Source organism: Phocoena sinus, chromosome 20 (genome assembly GCF_008692025.1).
Source record: "Phocoena sinus isolate mPhoSin1 chromosome 20, mPhoSin1.pri, whole genome shotgun sequence".
Taxonomy (NCBI): domain Eukaryota; kingdom Metazoa; phylum Chordata; class Mammalia; order Artiodactyla; family Phocoenidae; genus Phocoena; species Phocoena sinus.
The window spans coordinates 4,719,275-4,743,974 of NC_045782.1; the positions used below are offsets into that span (position 1 = coordinate 4,719,275).

Below are 24,700 nucleotides of genomic sequence, written 5' to 3' on the forward strand. Positions count from 1 at the left end.
TAAGTCGGAAAATAAGGCTAAGGTTTACATGCTGCATTTTTAATTTAATTTTCATTTTGTTTCATTTCATTTCATTTTCTGGCTGCGCTGTGCTGCTTGTGGGAACTTAGTTCCCCAACCAGGGATTGAACCTGGACCATGGCAGTGAAAGCGTGAAGTCCTAACCACTGGACTGTCAGGGAATTCCCTACATGCTGCATTTTAAAACGAAGTAGCATAGCAGCAGGGAAAAAGGAGAAGATTTCAAACTTATGCTAAAGATTCGAGCCATGCCTTAATTTCTAAAAATCATCTCTCTCAAGAAGTATATTAGCCCCATTTTAGAAATAAGGCAGCTTATGGTCAAGGAAGAGAGAGAAAAATGTTCACACAGAATTACAATGCAAACAAAATAATCACCAAAATAAGGTATACTCCACAAAGAAGATATAAAATGGCCAATAAGCACATGAAAAGATGCTCAACATCATTAGTCATTAAGGAAACCCAAATCAAAGCTGCAATTAGATACCACCTCACACCCACGAGGATGGCTCTCATAATATTAATAATTTATTTTTTAAATACAAAAAATAAATATTGGTGAGCGTGTGGAGATATTGGAACCTTCATGCTTTGCCAGTAGAGATGTAAAATGGTCCAGCACTGTAGAGAAGTTTGGCAGCATTTCAAGAAGTTAAACAAAATTACCATATGGCCCAGCGATTCCACTCTGGGGCATGTACTCAAAATAATTTGAAAACAGATGGCTGAACAAAAACATGTGCATGATGCAAAGGGCAGCCCAATTCACAACAGCCAAAAGGTGGAAACAGCAGAAACGTCCATCAACGGATGAGTGAATAAACACAATGTGGTCTATCCATGCAACGGAATATTATACAGCCATAAAAACGGAACGAACTCCTGACACAGATTACAACATGGGTGAACCCTGAAGGCACCACAATAAGCGAGATAAACCAGGCACAAATGTGCACATAATGTACAGTTCTATTTATATAAGATATCCAGAATAAACAAATCCATAGGGACAGAAGGTAGATTCGTGGTTGCCAAGAGCTGGGGGGAGGGGGAAAGGGGAACGACTGACTAATGGGTACGGGATTTCCTTTCGGGGCGACAGAAATGTTCTGGAAGTAGATCATGGTGGTAGTTGCACACTTTTGTGACTGTACTAAACGTCACTGAATTGTACTCTTTAACATAGCTAAAGTGGTAAGCTTTATGTTATGTGGGAAGAGAGGGAGGGAGGGACGGAAAGAAGGAGGGAGGGAGGTGGGCAGCCAGAAGGACCACAGCATAATCCATCTTCCCTCCTTAAGGGTCAACAAGCCCTCTCCTTCCTGAGCTGGAACCACCCAGCACACACGGAGAACAACAAGGTAAGAACAGCTAGATATCTGGGAATTCCCTGGCGGTCCAGTGGTTAAGACTCCGTGCTTCCACTCCAGGGGACACGGGTTCAATCCCTGGTCAGGGTACTAAGATCCCACATGCCGCACAGCGCGGCCAAAAAATTTAAAAAAGAACAGCTAGATACCCTCGGGTCTTCCAGTCCACACTGCCACACAGACAGCTCTTCAAACAGAAAGTGATGGAGCCCCTCCCAGCCCAGAATCTCCTGTCTTAGCACCCAGAGACCCTCGGCTGTAACTCGCTTACTCCCCAGCATGAATGGGGTGCCTATCTGGGTACCACGCCCGTGGTGACCGAGACCAGACACTGCTCTCATGGAAGTTACATCCCAGGGCAGGGAGACAGACACTAAACACAGATACTTTGAAGGAGACCCTTTCGAGAGTGGGAAGTGCCATGGGAACAGCAGGAAGCAAGACAATGGGCAGAGTGGGCAGCTGTGGGGAGGGGGCGGTGAGGAGAAAAGACTGCCCCCCGCCCCCGAGGGGGGACATTTAAGAAGCAACCTGAAGGGAGAGAAAGTCAGCCATACCTCCAGGTGACCTGGGAAAAAACATTCCGGGCAGAGGAACTGCAGGTGCAAAGGCCCGGAGGTGGGCTACCTAGCCAGCTCAGCTGGCTCTGCGTCCCCACAGACCAGCGTGGCTGGAGCACAGTGTGTGATGGGGGAGAGGTTGGGGGAGAGGTTGGGGGAGGGGGAAGAGGCGGGATGGTGCGGGGCCTCGTCAACCAGAGGCAGGCACTGGGGTTTCCTTCTAGGGGCACTTGGGGACCACTGAGGGCTTAAGAACAACATGATCAGATGAAAAGAACTCAATCCTGAGACAGGCAACTGGATGACTTGAGAGCGGCACCTAGCTGGAGGTGGAGTTTTAGGAATCTGGTTTGAACATCCCCAGGAGACCCATGGGCTCTAGGTATCTCCGGGGAAGGTCACAGGAGGTAGACCAACCCCCAAGAGTGGTATGGAAGTTCCTAGGGTTCCTGGGGTTAGTCCAGGTGGAGGGGAGCCCAGGACACCAGGTGTCCTCAACGGGTCTAAAATAGAACCTCCTCCCTGCCCTTAGACACGTCCACCCCACAGAGGTCTGATCCCTTTCACTCGAGGAATAATCTTGCTACCCCGTCATTTCACATAAAATGGGACGTTGTTCTTGGTAAAAACGAGACCAGGCAACGAAGTACTAATATATCCAAATGTAAACACCACTTTCTAGCTGTCCTACAGAGCTATTAGGTCCAGGTTTCCAGAGACTTAATTAAAGGCAGAGGAACAGTATCTTCGGAGAGCATCTGCTCCCACCCTCACCTTTCAAAAAGAAGTTACTGAAAGCACATTTTAGAAAAATGTCTAAAGTGGTTAAAAAAGAAAAGGAGTTGTGCAGGTATAACATTTGTTACACTCAGAGAAAAAGGATGGATTACGGTATTAGAGTTCTTGACCAGGGGTAATTTTTGTCCCCCCGGGACGTTTGGCAAAGTCTGGAGATGTATGTGATTGTCACCATGTGGGGGACGTCCCTGGTATCTAGTGGGTAGATACGCACTAGATACCTGCTACGCATCCTGCAGTGCATCAGAAAGCCCCCAGAAACAAAGAATTATCCAGCCCAAAACATCAAGAGTGCTGAGGTTTGGGTTTAAAGAAAGGTGTTCAATCTGCAAGTTCCTAAAATATCTGAATAACCAACCACTGAAGATGCTCCCCCCCACCCCGAATGTCAGAGAGTACAGCCACACAAGACCATTTTCTTTATGCTGAGGATCCAGAGACCCATGACCCACCTGCCTTTCAGGCAGGACTGAAGCCCTTTCTGAGTCCTTCTTCAGAATTTGACAAGGAAGCCAGGCAAGGGAGGATCTTGCCTACAGCAGATGACAGGCAATTTCTAATGGCCTGGAAGTTGGCATCCTTTGGAGAAATATATCTACCAGTGAGTGGAGTTTTTCCAAATGAAGAAGATCAGTCCGATTAGTCCTGGCAGTGAGTGGAGCAGAAAACCACACCCGGGATGCCTAGCAGACTGTAGGTCAAGCACAGAACAGCCCTGAGGACTACAAAGCCATCGGTCTTGGAGGGAGGTGGTGAGGGGACAGCCAGGTGTCTGGTTTCCAGATTCACACAGGAAAAACGAGCTGGAAATGGTAGGACTGGAGGGGCCCTTCTCCCAAGCAGGGGGCCAACTTTATCTTCTAGTCATTTCCAGTCACTCAACATCCTCACTGATGATTATGAGATGCTTTTAGGTGGCAAAGAGAGCCACTTTAAGTGACGAAGGACCACAGGACGAGAAAGCTATTCCTGTTTCAACTGCACGTTAATTGCTAAGATTTTCACGTGGAGAATAAGCTTTCTCTCTTTCTCCATCTCAAATGAATTCATTTTTGAAAAGCAAATGGTATAAAACTCAAAAGGTGCTGGAGGGTTTACAGCAGAAAGTCTTCTCCCATCCTTAACCCTCAGCCACGGGGTTCCCCTCTCCAGAAACCTTGCCAGTGATCAGTTTTCTATGTATCCTTCCATAAATATTCTAAGAAGATCCAATTGTATACGTGAGTGTGTGTCCATTTTTTAAAATTATTTATTTATTTATTTGGCTATGCCGGGTCTTAGTTGCAGCACACGGGATCTTCAGTTGCGGCATGTGGGATCTCATTCCCCGACCAGGGATGGAACCTGGGCCCCCTGCATTGGGAGCTAGGAGCTTTAACCACCGGACCACCATGGAAGCCCCATGTGCCCATTTTTAGTGGACATATTTTCCCTCACAACTGTTAACACATGATATAACCCCCTCTACCCTTTGCTTTCCTTTTCATGTAGAGGTATCATTCATGTAATTTCCTATCAAGACATAGAGAGCTGCCTCAGCCTTTTTTTTTGAAATGGCTACACAGATCATTGAATGAAGATGACAACATGTATTTAAACAAGTCCTGTAGTGATGGTGTAAGGGGATATAGGCCACAAGCTAGGGCCTGAGCTTGTGGCCCAGGTGAGGCTCCTAAGAAAGCATTCACTGCAGGGGAGACACTGAGGGTGATGTGAGCACTTGGATTCCAAGGGCACAGGTGTTAATGGGGTGAAACCTCAATTAGTGGTGAGTCTTCGCTGTGTCGATGCTTTTAAGAGTCAAGAAATTAAGAAAAGGAAAAGGAAAAAAAAAAGAAAAGAATCAAGCAATTAGAAGGAAGCTACCAAAAGAAAAAAAGGAAGGAAGAAATGGATTAAGGTGACATACTTGCACGTCAAAAAGGGGATAGTGAAAATCTATGATCAAAGGCGGGCGAACAGAGGAAGTTAATGGACTGCAACTCACTACAGACTACAAATTATTTCTATTTCTAAAGAGATGCTCTGAGACAAAGGAAAAGCTGAGGGCTCGGTCGACGCGGGGTACTGTGCTGATTTATTTAACCTGATGCCTACCCGTGACTGAGGTATTACTTGCTCTCTCCTCCACACCCTGCTCACCCCCACTTCACGTAGAAGGATACTGAATCTCTGAAGGATTCAATGGCCCACCTGTCCAGAAAAGCTGCCAAAATGTGTTTCTCTTGCAGACAAGGGTCTAGGCTGAGAGCATCACCCACTATTCCGGGGACCATTAGCGCCCAGGTAAAGAGACCTTACTTAGCGAGCTTCGCCCTGACCAGTGGTTTTCCGGGTCAAAGGGAAGCTATTAAAATACGCATTTCCCTGATTCTAGTGTGCCGAGAGATCCTTCAGAGTTGAGGGAAGGGGAGACAGAACGTTCCAGGGTTTGGAAGTAGTCGATCTGACTTGTCTGAGATGAGCGTTCTCTCTAAAATTACCTTAGGCATCAGCAGCACAGTTTGTAGGATGACTCAGAGACAGAAAGTCTTATTCTAATATCCACTCTGTTTCCTAAACATACACACACACACACACACACGCCCCTCCATCTCTGAAAACCGCTGTCCACTGTCCGCGAATCCAGGCAGACTTGCTCCTCGGGGCTCAGCAGTTCTCAGCAGTGATTCTGGACTCAAGGCGGGGCCCTAATTACAGTAGCAGTTTCTATTTCTTTACTGTGTATTCGTGTCAAGCACCGTGCTAGGCATTTACGTGTATTACCTCACTTAACTCGCAAACCCTACTGGGTAGGAATTCATTGTTATTACTGTTTTCCAAGGCAAGAAACCAAAGCATAGAGAGGTAATTGACTTGCCCACTGTCAGGCAAAATTAGGAAGCAGTAGAGCTGGGCTTCCACCTTGGAGGGTCAGATCCCAGCACTTAAAACTCGGAGCCATCACGCTAAATTGCTTCCGTAAAGAATAGGAACGAGTCAAACTGGCACGATGCGCTGGGCAGGTTCTGTGCCTAAAATAGGCATGGGCCATCCAGTCGTGACACGTCTATTTTTAGCGCTGCCTACATGTGGCAGGCCCCGTTCTAGGCATTGAGAATGCAGCCGTGATGGGAAGACAAGATCCCTGCTCCCGCGTAGCTCACATATTGGTGATGGGAACAGACACAGAAGCAAATGAATGAGCAGGATAATTTTAGAGGATAACACATGCTATGAAGAATATAAAATAGGGGGATGTGACTGGGGGAGGGAGGGAGCACACACATCAGGTGGTAAGAGAAGCTGCACCAAGACGGTGACATCTGAACTGAGAATCAAACAGTAAGAAGTTGCCGGTGTGACTATTCACAACAGCGAAGACATGGAAACAACCTAAATGTCCATCCACAGACGCATGGATAAAGAAGGATAAAGAAGGTCTGGTATACACACACACACACACAATCAAATACTACGCAGCTATAAAAAGAAGGAAATCATGCCATTTCCAGCAACACAGATGGACCTAGAGATTGTCATACTAAGTGAAGTAAGTCAGAGAAAGACAAATACCATATGATACCACTTACACATGGAATCTAAAATATGACACAAATGAACTTATCTACGAAACAGAAACAGACTCACACAGAGAACAGACTTGTGGTTGCCAAGTGGGAGGGATGGATTGGGAGGTTGGGGTTAGCAGATGCAAACTATTATATACAGGATGGATAAACAACAAGGTCCTACTGTAGAGCACAGGGAACTATATCCAATATCCTGTGATAAACCATAATGGAAAAGAATATGAAGAAGAATGTATATACGTGTATAACTGAATCACTCTGCTGTACGGCAGAAATCAATACATCGTAAATCAACTATACTTAAATAAAATTAACATAAAATAAAAGGAAGTTGCTGGCCTGAAATGCTGGGTAAGAATATTCCACGTGGAGGGTAGATCCCACATGAAGGCTCCGCATGGATATGAACAAGGCAAGTTCAATCACAGGTCAGTGCAGTTGGAGGAGGATGATGGGGGCAGAGGAGGACGGACGGTGGGCGGGGGCAAGAGCTGAGCTGAGATGCAGGTGGAAGATGTACCATTAGGGACCACGGGCCAAGCTAAGAAGCTGGGATTTTGTGCTACAGTGGGAATCCTTTGGTGGGACTGAAGCATCTGATTTCTTTTTTTTTTTTTTTTTTTTTTTTTGCGGAACGCCGGCCTCTCACTGTCGTGCCCTCTCCCGTTGCGGAGAACAGGCTCCGGACGCGCAGGCTCAGCGGCCACGGCTCACGGGCCCAGCCGCTCCGCAGCATGTGGGATCTTCCTGGACTGGGGCATGAACCCGTGTCCCCTGCATCGGCAGGCGGACTCTCAACCACTGAGCCACCAGGGAAGCCCCTGATTTCATTTTAAACACTCACTCAGGCAGTTGTAGAGACCAGATGATGAAGGGTCAGGGGGGGTCGGAGTGGAGAGCAGAGACCCCGAAGGGAACACTGCTGTGTTCAGACAACAGATGACTGTTGCGTGGACCGGGCTGATGAACGTTAAAGCAAATGGAGATTCTTTGGAGGAAGAGCCAGCAGGACTTACTGAAATGCACACGGGGAAAGAATGAAAAGTAAGGATAAAGGATGATGCCTGGGATGTAGATCTGAGCAAATGGGTGGATTAACAGTACCAACCCTTCTCTGCTAGGTCCTCCTCCTGTTAGAGCTTCCAATGCTGTAGTTCCTGAGGGGTCTTGATTCAAGGCCCCTTGTCTTCTCACCTGTATTTTCTCCCTGGGTGATCTCATGAACTCCCATGGATTCAACAAGTCCTCAAGTCAGGGACCTGGAAACCCCTCTCCCTTCCTCGTACCTCCACATCCATTCAATTGCCAAGTCCTTGTACCCTACGTCCAACATCCATCACATCTCCGACCTCTCTCCATCTTCACTGACCCCATCGTGTCCCACCTTGACTGCGCCCCTACCTGTCTAAATGGATCCTGACTTCCACCATAGCCCCACCCCATTTATCCATTCATCACACAATCACCAACAAATCTCATCATGTTACTTCTGAATAACACGCTGGCCTCCCACGGATCTTGGGGGGAAAGTCCTGATGCTGACCATGGTGAGACCGGGTGCCCTGCCATCCCATCTCATACCCTCTCCTTGTCATTCCCTAATCTCTAGTCACTCGGGCCACCTTCACGTTGCTCAAAAATGCCAAACGCCTTCCCGTCTCTGGAAAATCCACACATCGCGCGCCCTAACCTAAAAGCACTTTTATCAGTGTCAGTGCTGTCACCTTTAGCTTGTCCTTAAAGGTCACTCTGAATTTCTTTTCAGTGTGATCATTTATTCAGTCAGATGAGAATAAGGAAAGACTGCTCAGCTCAAGAAATCATGGGCAGGGACTTCCCTGGCAGTCCAGTGGTTAAGACTTCGCCTTCCAACGTAGGGGGTTTGATCCCTGGTCGGGGAGCTAGGATCCCACGTGCCTCACGGCCCAAAACACCAAAACGTAAAACAGAAGCAATAGTGTAACGTATTCAATAAAGACTTTAAAAATGGTCCACATCAAAAAAATCTGAAAAAAAAAGAAATCATGGACAAAATCAAGCACCTGTCATCTGTGCGGTGAAATCACTGATCTGTACATGCCTCAGTTATTTCCACTGCAGACTTCTTCCAGGTCCACTGAATAGCTGTCCGGTTCATATGGTAATCACTGCACCAGTGTGGCCTGCGCCTCCTGACATCCCGGTGCTCCCCGCGCGGCCCACGTGCCCCCTCCTCTGGGGAAGCGCGAGTAACTAGCTGCCTTCTCAGTGCCAATCGTCTTCTGACCTGTCGGCCTCGCCACATCCCAAGTTTGCTATCGATTCATGATATTTTAGAAAACCTGGAGAGCCAAAAGCCTCCTATATAATTCGCAAGACCCTCAATCCAATTAAAAGCTTATACATCTGGGGAACTTGACCTTATCCTCGAGAAATAAAGCTAGCAGTAATCAACCTACCAACACCAAAGGTCAGTTTCAAGACTCTGGTGCCAACAGTCAGATGCTACTCTTGATACCAAAATATACATTCCTGTTGACCAGTTATTTTATTTTACTTTATCTTTGGCCGAGAGACATGTGGGATCTTAGTTCCCCGACCAGGGACCGAAGCTGTGCCCCCTGCAGTGGAAGCGTGGAGTCTTAGCCACTGGACCGCCAGCGAAGTCCCTTGACCGCTTGTTTTAAAAACAGTGCTTTCTGGAACAAAAGGACGGAAGTGGGTCACAGGCAGGCCTGGCTACAGGCTCCACACACGGACCAGCTTCTGGGGTCCCATATACGTGTTTGCTTGATGAAAGGGTTTCATGTCGAAAGCAGTATTGCAAACTCTGCCTTTAGACTGTCAGGCTCCCCTTGCTGAAAGTCCTGATAGACACAGAAGTATTTCCATAGACACTTTCCAAAGCTGTAAACATTTTATTTCTCCCACACGTGAGTGATTCCTGCTGGGAATATTAAGAAAGAAGAAACCAGGGCTGGGAAGAGAAAATGGAATGATTGCTAGAGCAAGCGGAGCCGTTCTGGTCCGGCAGCGTGAGATGGTGGAAGGATCAGGGCACATGCCATGATCACTTATACAAGCGAGACCAGTAGACCCTGGGGGGCTCGGGGCGACCACCGGGAAGAGAAGTGAACAAGAACTCCAGGCCAGAGAAAATCAGACAGACACCAAACACATCGATCATAAACTCAAGGAGGAAAGAAACCCCCTAGATTGCATCTCCCCTGTAACAAAGCCAAGTGCACAGCTAAGAATAGCTTTTCATCTCTGGTGGACTTGCGGGGGGTGGAGGGGTCAAAGGGAAGCGAATCTTCACGACTGTTCACTCCAAGGACTGCTCATTCGATGGAGTCACACGATGCAGTGCCTTTAGTACTAATGCCCTTCTAGACAAAGACCCTGGAGCACTTCCACGTAGCAGGTTCTCTTTATTGCTTCATTACAGCAAAAACAATTTTCATAAGAGCCTTTATAGGTCACCTGTAACCTCCAAAACCACGGTGTAATTATCTTACGTGCAGGCTCAGCGGCCATGGCTCACGGGCCCAGCCGCTCCGCGGCATGTGGGATCTTCCCGGACCGGGGCACGAACCCGTGTCCCCTGCATCGGCAGGCGGACTCTCAACCACTGCGCCACCAGGGAAGCCCTGTAATTATCTTGCATGTGATCTTAAGATACTACGGAGGCAAATGGAAGCTATGAACAAACAGCTGGGGTAAGAGAAAGGTGACGGCCTCCCTAACGGTGGGATCTCAGCACGCCCCTGCTCTCCTCAGGCGTTGCCCCTGTCTGGGGAAGACAAGGATGGGGACCAAATCTTGCCTGGTGAGGGTAGGGGATGCTTCAGGCAGGTTAAAGGGCACGGCGAGGTGCGAGGCACTGCCACACCACAAGACAATTCTCAGACACCGCCTGGTCCGTCAGCAGGCGAGTTTCACATCCCCCAGGGCTGGGAGGGCACTTACCGAGCGCTTGTCGGCCTCCGCCCCTTGCTGGCCCTGCAGACATGCCGTGAGCTTCTTGTGTGTGCTGTGGGAGACCTGCTTCACCAGCTCCAGCCGCTTCTCCACCTGTGGACAGAGCAGTGGGTGGGGCTTCTGGGTGAGGGGAGGTCAGAAGTGGGGTCACGGGGTCTGGACAATCAAGGGACAAGACTGACTCAGGTTTCTGCAGAGACAACATCCAATACAGGAGAACAGGAGGGGAATCACAGACTCAGGGACTCTCTGCTAACCATGCAATCAAACGCCTTCAAATGTCTCCTGAAAAACCTCACCCGGACTGGTGTCCACAAGGCAAGGGGCTACCATAAAGGATAAAAGCTGTGTCTCTAAATAGACCAGATAAGCAGCAGTGGAGCAGCCTGGACAGCATCGGGAAGGGCTCGGCTGTGAAAGGTAATATGTGTCTTGGGCACCTATGAGCTACAGGCCAGCGACAACCTTACCTGAAGAAGGTCTTCGCTCAGAACTTCAGTCTTCTCTGCCCTAAAGAGAAAATGGAGAGACATATCGGTTAAAAAAACAAAACAAAACAAAACTAGGAATATAGTCTCATAATTACTCTCCACTCTCTCCCCACTTATAGAGAGATAGAAAAACAGAGACATTAATAGCAGCATTTTTTTTTTTTTTTTTTTTTTTTGCGGTACGCGGGCCTCTCACTGTCGTGGCCTCTCCCGTTGCGGAGCACAGGCTCCGGACGCGCAGGCTCAGCGGCCGTGGCTCACGGGTCCAGCCGCTCCGCGGCATGTGGGATCTTCCCAGACCGGGACACGAACCCGTGTCTCCTGCATCAGCAGGCGGACTCTCAACCACTGCGCCACCAGGGAAGCCCTATAGCAGCTATTTTTAAAAAATTTTATTAAAGTATACTTGATTTACAATGTTGTGTTAATTCCTGCTGTACCGCAAAGTGACTCAGTTATACATATATATTCAATATATGCTTTTTCATCTTCTTTTCCATTATGGTTTATCCCAGGATATCGAACATAGTTCCCTGTGCTCTACAGTAGGACCTTGTTCTTTATCCATCCTATATACACAAGTTTGCATCAACAGCAGCTATTTCTAACAAGAGAGCATATAGACAGTACTGGAATTTACTGGAACCTCAAGGAACCAGCATTCCAGCAAAAACATGGTAAACAAGATGGTCTGAGGAGTCCTGCTGCTACAGCATGGAAACTGGATAAAGCACAACAAACACACTTCTTCTGTCTCCAGATTATTTTTTTCCAAGTAATAGAATTAAGTAGGTTCCCCTACCCATCCCCCTTGGTCTCCCCCAAACAAACAAGCAAAAGTAGCTTGAAAATCTGAGCAGAGATCAACAGCAAACACGGAGACAGCACTGAGTCCTGCTGACAAATGCAAATGCCACCACTGAGATCCGGTCACCACTGTGAGCCCCCCCACCCCACCCAGAAAGTGAGGGGCTGGAACCAGGGGTTAACACATTCAGGGAAAGAACTTGGATGCCAGCTGGAGTGTCCCAACCTGTTAGCAACCCCTGTCTCACATCAGAGGAGAATGCAAATCTTCTTGGAGCAAAGCACAAAGAGATACACTCAAAAACACAACAGATAAATCAAAATATAAACTAACCCACAGAAAGGAAAGAAAAAGAACACAAGGGACTTGCCTGGGTGGCGCAGTGGTTAAGAATCCGCCTGCCAATGCAGGGGACACGGGTTCGATCCCTGGTCTGGGAAGATTCCACATGCCGTGGAGCAACTAAGCCTGTGTGCCACAACTACTGAGCCTGCACTCTAGAGCCCGCCAGCCAGAACTACTGAAGCCCGCGTGCTACAACTACTGAAGCCCACGTGCCTAGAGCCCATGCTCCGCAACGAGAAGCCACCACAATGAGAAACCTGTGCACCACAACGAAGAGTAGCCCCCGCTCACCACAACTAGAGAAAGCCCACGTGCAGCAACCAAGACCCAACACAGCCAAAAAGAAATAAATAAATTTAATTAATTAATTTTTAAAAAGAACACAAAACAATAAAAAACAGAAAGAACAAACATAAAACAAAAAATTAAATGGCAGACTTAAGCCTTAACATAGTCATAATTATATTAAATGTAAATGGCCTAAATATGCCAATTAAAAGATAGACTGACAGAGTGAATCGAAAACATGCAATCTATGAGAATCTCACTTCAAATATGACACAGGCAGGCTGAAGGTAAAAGGGTAGGAAAAGATATCATGCAAACATTTATCAAAAGAAAGCAAAAGTGGCTATATTAATGTTAGAGAAAGTAGATTCAGAATAAAGAAAATGACCAGAAACATAGAGGAGCATAATATAATGATAAAAGGATCAATCCACCAAGAAGATGTAGCAATCTTAAATGTGTGTGCACTAAACAAAGCTGCAAAAATATGTGAAGCAAAAACTGACAGAACTGAAAGGAAAAACAGACAAATCCACATAAAGACTTCAATATCCCCTCTCTCAACAGCTCACAGACCAGCTAGATAGAAAACAAATCAGCAAGAATAAGTAAGAACACAACAATTCAATTAACCAACAGAATTTAACTGTTCATTTTATGAAGCTAGCATTCCTTTGATACCAAAACCAGACAAAGAACAGTAATAAAGAAAGCTAACTATAGACCAATATTCCTCATGATATAGATGCAAAAATCCTTAACAAAATATTACCAAATATAATTCAACAACCTATAAAAAGAATTTTTCACCATGACCAACCTAGGTTTAGTCCAGGGATACTATTCCAGGGGTTTTTTAATCAATCAATGTAATTTACCATATTAATAGATCAAAGAAGAAAAACTACATGATCATATTAATCGATGTAGAAAGAGCATTTGACAAAATTCAACACCCATTCTTGGTGAAAACTCTCAGAACACACAGAAGAGACAGAAGAGAACTTCCTCAAATTGATAAATAAATCTGCGAGAAAAAAAAAAAAAAAAAAACCAACCCTGTAATTAACATTATGCTTAATGGTGAAAGACTAGATGCTTTCCCCCCTAAGCCTGGGATCAAGACAAGTATGTCTGTACTCAACATTCATTCAGCATAGTGCTGGAAGTTTGAATCAGTGCAATAAGGCAAGAAAAGGAAATAAAAAACATATAGATACGAAAGGAACAAATAAAAATGTCCCTATTTCCAGATGACATGCTTGTCTATGTAGAAAATGCCAAGGAATCTACCAAAAAAAAAAAAAAATTCCTAGAGCTAATAAATGAGTTCAGCAAGGTTGCAGGACATAAGGTAAACATACAAAAGTAAATTTTATTTCTATACACTAGTAATGAATACATTAATACTGAGACTAAAAATAAAATACTATTAACAACTGCTTTAAAAAATAAAATACTTAGGTATCAATTTATAAATATATGCAAAGAATGTATCTGTTGAAAACCACAAAATAATAAAAAAAAGATCTAAATAAAGGGAGAAATACTGTGTCTGTGGATTGGAAGACTCAACCTAATAAAGATGTCAATACTCAGAAAAATAGTCATGATTAAATGCAATCCCAATCAAAATTTCAACAGGATTTGTTGTAGATACAGACTGATTCTAAAATTGACATGAAACTGCAAAGGAAGTAGAAAACCTAAAACAATTTTTAGAAAGAATAAATTTGTAGTACTCACTACCCAGTTTTAAGACTTACTATAAAACTAAGTTATCAAAAGAATATGGTAGTGGGCTTCCCTGGTGGCGCAGTGGTTGAGGGTCCGCCTGACGATGCAGGGGACGCGGGTTCGTGCCCTGATCCAGGAAGATCCCACATGCCGCTGAGCCTGCACATCCGCTGCAACGGGAGAGGCCACAACAGTGAGAGGCCCACGTACCACACACACACACACACACACACACACACAAATATGGTAGTGAAAGGGCAGAAAAACAGATCAGTGGGACAGAATAAGGAAAATGGACCTAGACAGATGTAAGCAACTGATTTCTGACAAAGATGCAAAGGAGGAAGAAGAGTCTTTCTAACAAATTGTGCTGGTACAATTGGATATTCATATGCAAAACTATGAACTTTGACCCATGCTTCACATCATGCACAAAAATTCACTCATAATGGCTCACGGACCTAAATACAAAACATGAGACTATAAAACTTTTGAAGAAAACATGAGAAAATATCTTTGACCTTCAGTGAGGCGATGAGTTCTTAGAAACAACATCAAAAGGATAATCCGCAAAACAAACAAAAAACGGGATACATTAGACTTCATCTAAATTAAAAGCTTTGGGGCTTCCCTGGTGGTGCAGTGGTTAAGAATCCGCCTGCCAATGTGGGGGACACGGGTTCGAGCCCTGGTCAGGGAAGATCACACATGCCGCGGAGCAACTAAGCCTGTGCGCCACAACTACTGAGCCTGTACTCTAGAGCTTGCGAGCCACAGCTATTGAGCTCGTGTGCCACAACTACTGAAGCCTGTGCGCCTAGAGCCTGTGCTCCACAACAAGAGAAGCCACCGCAATGAGAAGCTCGCACACCGCAACGAAGAGTAGCCCCTGCTCGCCGCAACTAGAGGAAGCCCGCACACAGCAACGAAGACCCAACGCAGCCAAAAATAAAAATTAAATAAAAATTTAAAAAATGAAATAAAATAAAAATGACTGACCCGAGGAAGGAGGTGGGCTAACAAGTGACGCTAATTTTAGGAAGCCTGGTATTTTGGGCCTCATCTTTGTAAATGAAAGAGCATTGTTCACTATCAAGACAATGAACACTACTATTTTCAGAGGATGAGTCATTCTACAGGATGATAGGCACCGTGTAGGTGACATCTGGGTACAAGTTATGTCTTTTCGTTTTATTTTTTACACCAATAGACTAAAGCAAAACAGAGCCTTGGCAAATGGATCTAAAAACTGTGCACTGTTCTCCTGATGGGCTTTAGAAGAACAATCACTGCCACCCACAAAAATCTTGATTGTCAGCAGTGTCATACATTAGCTTGTCAGGTCACAGCAGCATTTCCCAGAATGTGTTCCAGGAAAAGATAGACTCATTAGACACCCTGAAGAAAAAGGTTCTGTGGACAAATAAGTTAGCAAACACTGAAGGCTATATTCTCCATTAACAGAGCTTCATTAAAATATTAAACGCTCTGAGAAGTCCTGTAGGAAATTTAAATGGCTTAATTTTGGCTAACTCGTCATTTCCCAAATCTATAAAAATATATTTCACATAACACCAGTTAACGACTACACCCTGAGTGCTGACTATAGTTTAGGAAACATGAAGATGAAGGTAATATTCACTACAGAACATCTTGGAGACTGCTACCTTGGAGTTCTGGCCTCATCACAGAAAGACACTTGGTTGGACTGAGAGCCAAACAATGAGGACTCGCAGCTGTCATTACAGAAGTCACGGAAGGAAACAGTGAGGCTGCCTTTAACGCAGAAATAGTCTCATTACAAAACATTTCAGACAGTAAGTCACCAAGTTACAACACCCAAGAAGTTGTCCAATGCTCTCAATTTGTCTATCACTAATATTTTCAGCACCTGTTGCTCTCTTTCTATTTGCAGACTCTCAGGCTGGGTCCTATGGATGTCCCCGTCTCCAGCATCTTCCCATTCATCATTCACACTGCCTTTAGATATTCTTCCTAAAATGTCCCTTTTACCTAATGCCAAAGAGGTGCTCTGCTAAGTGCTTTACAAGCTTTATACCACTGTTTAAAAATGTACCTGAGATTTGTTTCAATCAGGTAGATAAGACATGCAGATGTGGAACTGTCATGAAGAAACTTACGCTTACAGGTTCCTAGAATCAGGAGGCATGGCACACCATGCAGGGACACACAAGGATACACCAGGGCAGGTCAAGAGGCAGAGAGAGCTAGGGGACAGTGTGGGCAACACTCTTTACTGTGGTTTCCACAAGAAGGATGGGTTGACAAAGCAAGGACGCTGAGCAGGTTTAAAGTGGGATAATTTGAGTAATTTTGGTGGGCTCTGGGCTATGGTGGGGAGGGCCCTAATAGTCCAGCACTTGGCCCTGGAGTGATTTAGGGGCAGGAGGATACTGTCCAGACTACAGGAGCCTGAAAAGAGGTGGGTGGAGGTATGGATTCAGAATTGGTTCTTTGCATATCAAAGACGTGCTTTCAGGCAAACTGTTTGCTCTTTCTAGGAATTAGCCAGGCCTCGGAGGGGCAGTCTCTCCCAAGTCAGTGAGGCTTCAGATGCCCGAGCACCTGGGATACAGAAAACATAGTGAATACAATCACTCATTCCTTAAAAAAAACCCTGGAAGGTGTTATTATCCCCATTTTTTTAAACAGGAAAATGAGGTTACTCTGAATTAAGTCATCACCTTAGTGCAATATACCAAAATATAGTCCTGGAGCTACAACAACAGCATCACTTTCAAACTTGTTAGAAATGTAAATTCTCCAGCCCCAACCAGACCTACTGAGTCAGAAATTCTGGGAGTGAGCTCCAAAATCTGTTTTAAGATGCCCTCCAGGTGACTCCAACGCGTGTTAAGAAACACTGGTGCATGGAATAAAATCTAAGAATCTCTGCTTTGGAAAATCCTACTGAGTCAACAAATTTATCTCTTCAAGGTCCTCCAAACTGTCCCCACTGTTCTATGCCCAGGCATCTCCCGCTCTTCATTCTGGCCCCTTCCAAGAGGAGGGAGCTGTCAAGCTGCCACAATCAGACCAGCAGCAGAATTTATCAGCAATAATTGATGCTAGACTCTAATGGAGCAATTCCAAAGTTCTGAGTGAAAATTCATTTCAATCCAAAAAGAAAAAAAATTATGATAACTTATCAGTCAAGTATAGAGGCAAAATAAAATCATTTTTAGAAATAGAAAAGGACGTTACCTCTCTTTCTGAGAAAACCCCTTGAGGATGCACTCCAGAAAAAATAAGGATAAAACTTTAATCCAGTAAGAAATGACAGAAATAAACCTGAGACCAGCCAAGAGGAAATCCCAGGATGTCAGACCCGCAGGAGGCTCGGAGAGCAATAAATACAAATTGGAATTCAGTGGCCTCTAAGATGAAGAGAGCAAACAAAATAATAGATGAAATGAGTAAGCTGGAAGGTACGAAGGCATATGATTCTCCCAATAGAAAAAAAGCAAGATAATCCCAAAGACATTCCAGGAAAAGTACCCAAGAAAGATAGGATTCAAATATGAATCAAAAAACAAACAAATATGAATCAAAGTAAAGTGATGCATGATTGAATCATCTGTAGAACGTAAGAAAAGAGTATTTATTTAACCTTGGCACTAGGCAAAGTCTCCTTTATCTGGGTAGATATCTTTATGTTGGAACCACAGAGCATGAACTATTATTGACATATTACTTGGCTCTGCAATGAACAACATTTAAGTAGCTACAGAAGAAGTACTTAGTTGACTGTTGAACTTTTAGAATCAACCCATGAACAAAGCACAGAAGACATAATTATGATGATGAGAGAATGAATGTAAATTTTATCAATCTTCAAGATGTGAAAAAGAGAGAGAGAAAAAAAGGGAAAGGAAAAATGGGAAAGAAAGGAAAGAAAGAGGGAGAAGCAAACAGTTGAGAGAGGTGAATAATGCTCAGTAAAGCCAGCCAAGAGAAACTGTACCATCTGTGGCAACTGCAGAGAGGTTTAAACATAAGAAGTAAAACGCTCTTTGTTACAACTATTGAAAAAATAGGTATGGAGGGGAAGGCAAGTGGTATAATAGAATCAAAACCCCATCTCCCCAACAGGAAGTAAATTATGTGTTTGTGGGTATATGAGAGAGAACCAACAGGACAAGCGTATTATTTAAAGATGGGGGGCTGGGCTTCCCTGGTGGCGCAGTGGTTGAGAGTCTGCCTGCCGATGCAGGCGACACGGGTTCGTGCCCCGGTTCGGGAAGATCCCACATGCCGTGGAGTGGCTGGGCCCGTGAGCCATGGCCGCTGAGCCTGCGCGTCCGGAGCCTGTGCTCTACAACAGGAGAGGCCACAACAGTGAGAGGCCCACATACCACAAAAAAAAAAAAAAAAAAAAAAAAAAAAAAAAAAAAAAAAAGATGGGGGGCTAAATGACAGAGGAATTGAATACAGAAGTCATTAAAAGTAATTGTCTCCAGAGAGCAGGGCTGGGAGAGGAATCAGGGTAAGGCGGCTGATACCTTTCCATTATAAGTCCTTCTCTACAACTTGATTTTTTAAAAAACCGCATCCACCTATTATTTTGATTTTTAAGGGACAAGGTTGCTGAAGGCATGGAAGACAGGTGTGCTCACCACAGCTGGTGGAAGCATGAAATGGTACGATCTTTCTTTTTTTTTTGCAGTACGCGGGCCTCTCACTGTTGTGGCCTCTCCCGTTGCGGGGCACAGGCGCCGGACGCGCAGGCTCAGCGGCCGTGGCTCACGGGCCCACCCGCTCCGCGGCATGTGGGATCATCCCGGACCGGGGCACGAGCCCGTGTCCCCTGCCTCGGCAGGCGGACTCCCAACCACTGCGCCACCAGGGAAGCCCGGTACGATCTTTCTTGAAGGCAATTTGGCAATATATTTTAAAAGCCTGAAAATATAGAAAACCTTTCTCAAAGTAACTTAAATGGAGGAACTCATCCTGAAGAAATAACTGAGGATGTAGATAAAGATTTAACTGTAAGAAAGGTCACCACAGCATTGCTCTATGGAGGTCTACGTTTATACTTAATCTTTTGTTTCCAGCTCTTCAGTATATGGATATATTGGAAAAAATCCAAGGATCTTCCCTCAAATCCAAAGGGATTGTTTAAATGGATGGACTTTCACGTAAGTATGAAAAATGATGACATATATTTGACATGTAAAGGTACTGATAAATTAAGCGAGAGGGAGCGGCGGGAAGATGGCGGAAGAGTAAGACGTGGAAATCGCCTTCCTCCTCACGGATACACCAGAAATACATCTACACGTGGAACAACTCCTACAGAACACCTACTGAAGGCTGGCAGAAGACCTCAGAGCTCCCAAAAGGCAAGAAACTCCCCACGTACCTGGGTAGGGCAAAAGAAAAAAGAAAAAACAGAGACAAAAGAATAAGGACGGCACCTGCATCAGTGGGAGGGAGCTGTGAAGGAGGAAAAGTTTCCACACACTAGGAAGCCCCTCCGCGGGCGGAGACTGCGGGAGGCAGAGGGGGGAGCTTCGGGACCGCGGAGTGGTGCACAGCGACGGGTGCGGAGGGCAAAGCGGGGAGATTCCTGCACAGACGATCAGTGCCGACCGGCACTCACCAACCCGAGAGGCTTGTCTGCTCACCCGCCGGGGCGGGCGGGGCTGCGAGCTGAGGCTCGGGTTTCGGTTTTGGACGGAGCGCAGGGAGAGGACTGGAGTTGGCGGCTTGAGCATAGCCTGAAGGGGTTGGTGCGCCACGACTAGCCGGGAGTTCGGGGAAAAGCCTGCACCGGCCGAAGAGGCAAGAGACTTTTTCTTCCCTCTTTGTTTCCTGGTGCGCGAGGAGAGGGGTTTAAGAGCGCTGCTTAAAGGAACTCCAGAGACGGGCGCGAGCCGCGGCTAAAAGCGCGAACCCCAGAGACGGGCGCGAGCCGCGGCTGAAACCGCGGAGCCCAGAGACGGGCGGGAGACGCTGGGGCTGCTGCTGCCGCCACCAGGGGGGCTGTGTGCGAGCACAGGTCACTCTCCGCGCCCCTCGTCCGCGGAGCCTGTGCAGGCCGCCACTGCCAGGTTCCCGGGATCCAGGGACAACTTCCCCGGGAGTAGGCACGGCGGGTCTCAGGCCGGTGCTGCGTCACGCCGGCCTCTGCCGCAGCGTCACGCCGCCTCTGCCGCCGCAGGCCCGCCCCGCACGCAGTGCCCCGCCTTCCCCCATCCCCCAACCCCCGGCCTGAGTGAGCCGGAGCTCCCGAATCAGCGGCTCCTTTAACCCCGTCCTGTCTGAGCAAAAAAACAGACGCCCTCCAGCGATCTGCGCGCAGGGGCAGGGCCGGGTACAAAGCTGAGCTCCTGTGAGCTGTGAGAGCAGGGAGGAGAGGGGGAGGTCTCTCCCGGCAGCCGCGGAGGCGGCGGATTGAAGCTCCACAATCAACTTGATGTGCCCTGCATTGTGGAATACCTGAATAGACAGGGAGTGATCCCAAATTGAAGAGGGGGAATTTAGGAGCGAGATCTGTGATTTTTTTCCCTTTTCCTCTTTTTGTGAATGTGTGCGTGTATGCTTCTGTGTGAGATCTTGTCTGTATACTCTTGCTTCCACCATTTGTCCTAGGGCTCTATCCGTCCATGGTTTTTTTTTAAAAAAAAAAAAAAAATTTTTTTTAATAATTAATTTTAATTGTAATAACTTTATTGAACTTTACCTTCGTTCTTTCTTTCTTTCTTTCCTTCCCTCCTTCCCTCCTTTAGACAGCGAATCACCCCAGGTTGAGGGGGTGGTCTCTGGGAGCAGGATTTATGATTTTTCCCCCTTTGCCTCTCTTTGTGAACGTGTATGTGTATGCTTCTGTGTAAGATTTTCTCTGTATAGCTTTGCTTCCAACATTTGTCCTAGGGCTCTATCCGTCCATGGCTTTTTTAAAAAAAAAAAAAATTTTTTTTTCTTAATAATTAATTTTAATTGTAATAACTTTATTGTACTTTACCTTCGTTCTTTCTTTCTTTCTTTCCTTCCCTCCTTCCCTCCTTTAGACAGCGAATCACCCCAGGTTGAGGAGGTGGTCTCTGGGAGCAGGATTTATGATTTTTCCCCCTTTGCCTCTCTTTGTGAACGTGTATGTGTATGCTTCTGTGTAAGATTTTCTCTGTATAGCTTTGCTTCCAACATTTGTCCTAGGGCTCTATCCGTCCATGGTTTTTTTTTTTAAAAAAAAAATTTTTTTTTCTTAATAATTAATTTTAATTGTAATAACTTTACTGTACTTTACCTTCGTTCTTTCTTTCTTTCCTTCCTTCCTTCCCTCCTTTAGTCAGCGAATCACCCCAGGTTGAGGAGGTGGTCTCTGGGAGCAGGATTTATGATTTTTCCCCCTTTGCCTCTCTTTGTGAACACGTATGTGTATGCTTATGTGTAAGATTTTCTCTGTATAGCTTTGTTTCCAACATTTGTCCTAGGGTTCTATCTGTTTTTTTTTTTTTTTTTCTTTTTTCTTTCTAAATATTTTTTAGTACAATAACTATATTATACTTTATTTTATTTTTACTGTATCTTCTTTCTTTCTGTCTTTTTTCCTTCTTTCCCTCCTTCCTTCCTCCCTTCCTCCCTCCCTCCCTCCCTCCTTTCTTCCCTTCTTTGCTTCTTTCTTCCTTCCTTCCTTTCCTCCTTTCCTCCTTTCCTTCTTTCTTTCCTCAAACTTCTACTAATTCTCTCTACATTTTCTCCTTCTTTCCCTCCTTCCTTCCTTCCTTCCCCCCTCCCTTTCTTTCCTTCTTTGCTTCTTTCTTCCTTCCTTCCTTTCCTCCTTTCCTTCTTTCTTTCCTCATACTTCTACTAATTCTCTCTACATTTTCTCCTTCTTTCCCTCCTACCTTCCTTCCTTCCTCCCTCCCTCCCTCCTTTCTTTCCTTCTTTGCTTCTTTCTTCCTTCCTTCCTTTCCTCCTTTCTTTCTCTCTTTCCTCAAACTTCTACTAATTCTCTCTACATTTTCTCCTTCTTTCCCTCCTTCTTTCCTTCCTTCCTTCCTCCCTCCCTCCCTCCCTCCTTTCTTTCCTTCTTTGCTTCTTTCTTCCTTCCTTCCTTTCCTCCTTTCGCTCTTTCTTTCCTCATACTTCTACTAATTCTCTCTACATTTTCTCCTTCTTTCCCTCCTTCCTTCCTTCCTTCCTCCCTCCCTCCCTCCTTTCTTTCCTTCTTTGCTTCTTTCTTCCTTCCTTCCTTTCCTCCTTTCCTTCTTTCTTTCCTCATACTTCTAATAATTCTCTCTACTTTTCCTCCCTTTTATTCTGAGCCGTGTGGATGAAAGGCTCTTGGTGCTCCAGCCCAGGAGGCAGGGCTCTGCCTCTGAGGTAGGAGAGCCAACTTCAGGACGCTGATCAACAAGAGACCTCCCAGCTCCACATAATATTAAACGGTGGAAATCTCCCAGAGACCTCCATCTTAACACCAGCACCCAGCTTCACTCAACGACCAGCAAGCCACAGTGCTGGACAACCTATGCCAAACAACTAGCAAAACAGGAACACAACCCCACCCATTAGCAGAGAGGCTGCCGAAAATCATAACAAGGCCACAGACACCCCAAAACACACCACCAGACGTGAACCTGCCCACTAGAGAGACAAGATCCAGCCTCATCCAGCACAACACAGGCACTAGTCCCCTCCACCAGGAAGCCTACACAACCCGCTGAAACAACCTTAGCCACTGGAGACAGACATCAAAAACAACGGGAACTACGAACGTGCAGCCTGCAAAAAGGAGACCCCAAACACAGTAAGATAAGCAAAATGAGAAGACAGAAAAACACACAGCAGATGAAGGAGCAAGATAAAAACCCACCAGACCTAACAAATGAAGAGGAAATAGGCAATCTACCTGAAAAAGAATTCAGAATAATGATAGTAAGGATGATCCAAAATCTTGGAAGTAGAATGGACAAAATGCAAGAAACAGTTAACAAGGACCTACAAGAACTAAAGATGAAACAAGCAACGATGAACAACGCAATAAATGAAATTAAAAGTACTCTAGATAGGATCAATAGCAGAATAACTGAGGCAGAAGAACGGATAAGTGACCTGGAAGATAAAGTAGTGGAAATAACTACTGCAGAGCAGAATAAAGAAAAAAGAATGAAAAGAACTGAGGACAGTCTCAGAGAGCTCTGGGACAACATTAAACGCACCAACATTCGAATTATAGGGGTTCCAGAAGAAGAAGAAAAAAAGAAAGGGACTGAGAAAATATTTGAAGAGATTATAGTTGAAAACTTCCCTAATATGGGAAAGGAAATAGTTAATCAAGTCCAGGAAGCACAGAGAGTCCCATACAGGATAAATACAAGGAGAAATACGCCAAGACACATATTAATCAAACTATCAAAAATTAAATACAAAGAAAGCATATTAAAAGCAGCAAGGGAAAAACAACAAATAACACACAAGGGAATCCCCATAAGGTTAACAGCTGATCTCTCAGCAGAAACCCTACAAGCCAGAAGGGAGTGGCAGGACATACTGAAAGTGATAAAGGAGAAAAACCTGCAACCAAGACTACTCTACCCAGCAAGGATCTCATTCAGATTTGATGGAGAAATTAAAACCTTTACAGACAAGCAAAAGCTGAGAGAGTTCAGCACCACCAAACCAGCTTTACAACAAATGCTAAAGGAACTTCTCTAGATAAGAAATGCAAAAGAAGGAAACGACCTACAATAACGAACCCAAAACAATACAGAAAATGGGAATAGGAACATACATATCGATAATTCCCTTAAATGTAAATGGACTAAATGCTCCCACCAAAAGACACAGATTGGCTGAATGGATACAAAAACAAGACCCTTATATATGCTTTCTACAAGAGACCCACCTCAGACCTAGAGACACATACAGACTGAAAGTTAAGGGGATGGAAAAAGATATTCCATGCAAATGGAAACCAAAAGAAAGCTGGAGTAGCAATTCTCATATCAGACAAAATAGACTTTAAAATAAGGACTATTAAAAGGGATAAAGAAGGACACTACATAATGATCAAGGGATCGATCCAAGAAGAAGATATAACAATTGTAAATATTTATGCACCCAACATAGGAGCACCTCAATACGTAAGGCAAATACTAACAGCCATAAAAGGGGAAATTGACAGTAACACATTCATAGTAGGGGACTTTAACACCCCACTTTCACCCATGGACAGATCATCCAAAATGAAAATAAATAAGGAAACACAAGCTTTAAATGATACATTAAACAAGATGGACTTAATTGATATTTATAGGACACTCCATCCAAAAACAACAGAATACACATTTTTCTCAAGTGCTCATGGAACATTCTCCAGGATAGATCATATCTTGGGTCACAAATCAAGCCTTGGTAAATTTAAGAAAATTGAAATTGTATCAAGTATCTTTTCTGACCACAACGCCATGACACTAGATATCAATTACAGGAAAAGATCTGTAAAATATACAAACACATGGAGGCTAAACAATACACTACTTAATAATGAAGTGATCACTGAAGAAATCAAAGAGGAAATAAAAAAATACCTAGAAACAAATGACAATGGAGACACAACGACCCAAAACCTATGGGATGCAGCAAAAGCAGTTCTAAGGGGGAAGTTTATAGCAATACAAGCCCACCTTAAGAAGCAGGAAACATCTCGAATAAACAACCTAACCTTGCACCTCAAGCAATTAGAGGAAGAAGAACAAAAAAGCCCCAAAGCTAGCAG

At 45.0% G+C, this 24,700-nt stretch overlaps 1 protein-coding gene across 3 annotated transcripts in view; it reads right to left on the bottom strand.

Moving 5' to 3' along the window:
- Positions 1–24,700, bottom strand: part of ARHGAP44 (Rho GTPase activating protein 44) — a 155,428-nt gene that overhangs the window by 64,752 nt on the left and 65,976 nt on the right. For all 3 annotated transcript variants that reach the window (XM_032616274.1, XM_032616275.1, XM_032616273.1), the window contains exons 2-3: positions 10,755–10,794; positions 10,273–10,377 (exon numbers count right to left, since the gene is read on the bottom strand). In XM_032616274.1, coding sequence (XP_032472165.1) covers positions 10,273–10,377; positions 10,755–10,794 — 145 coding nt within the window. The remainder of the gene's footprint in view (positions 1–10,272; positions 10,378–10,754; positions 10,795–24,700) is intronic.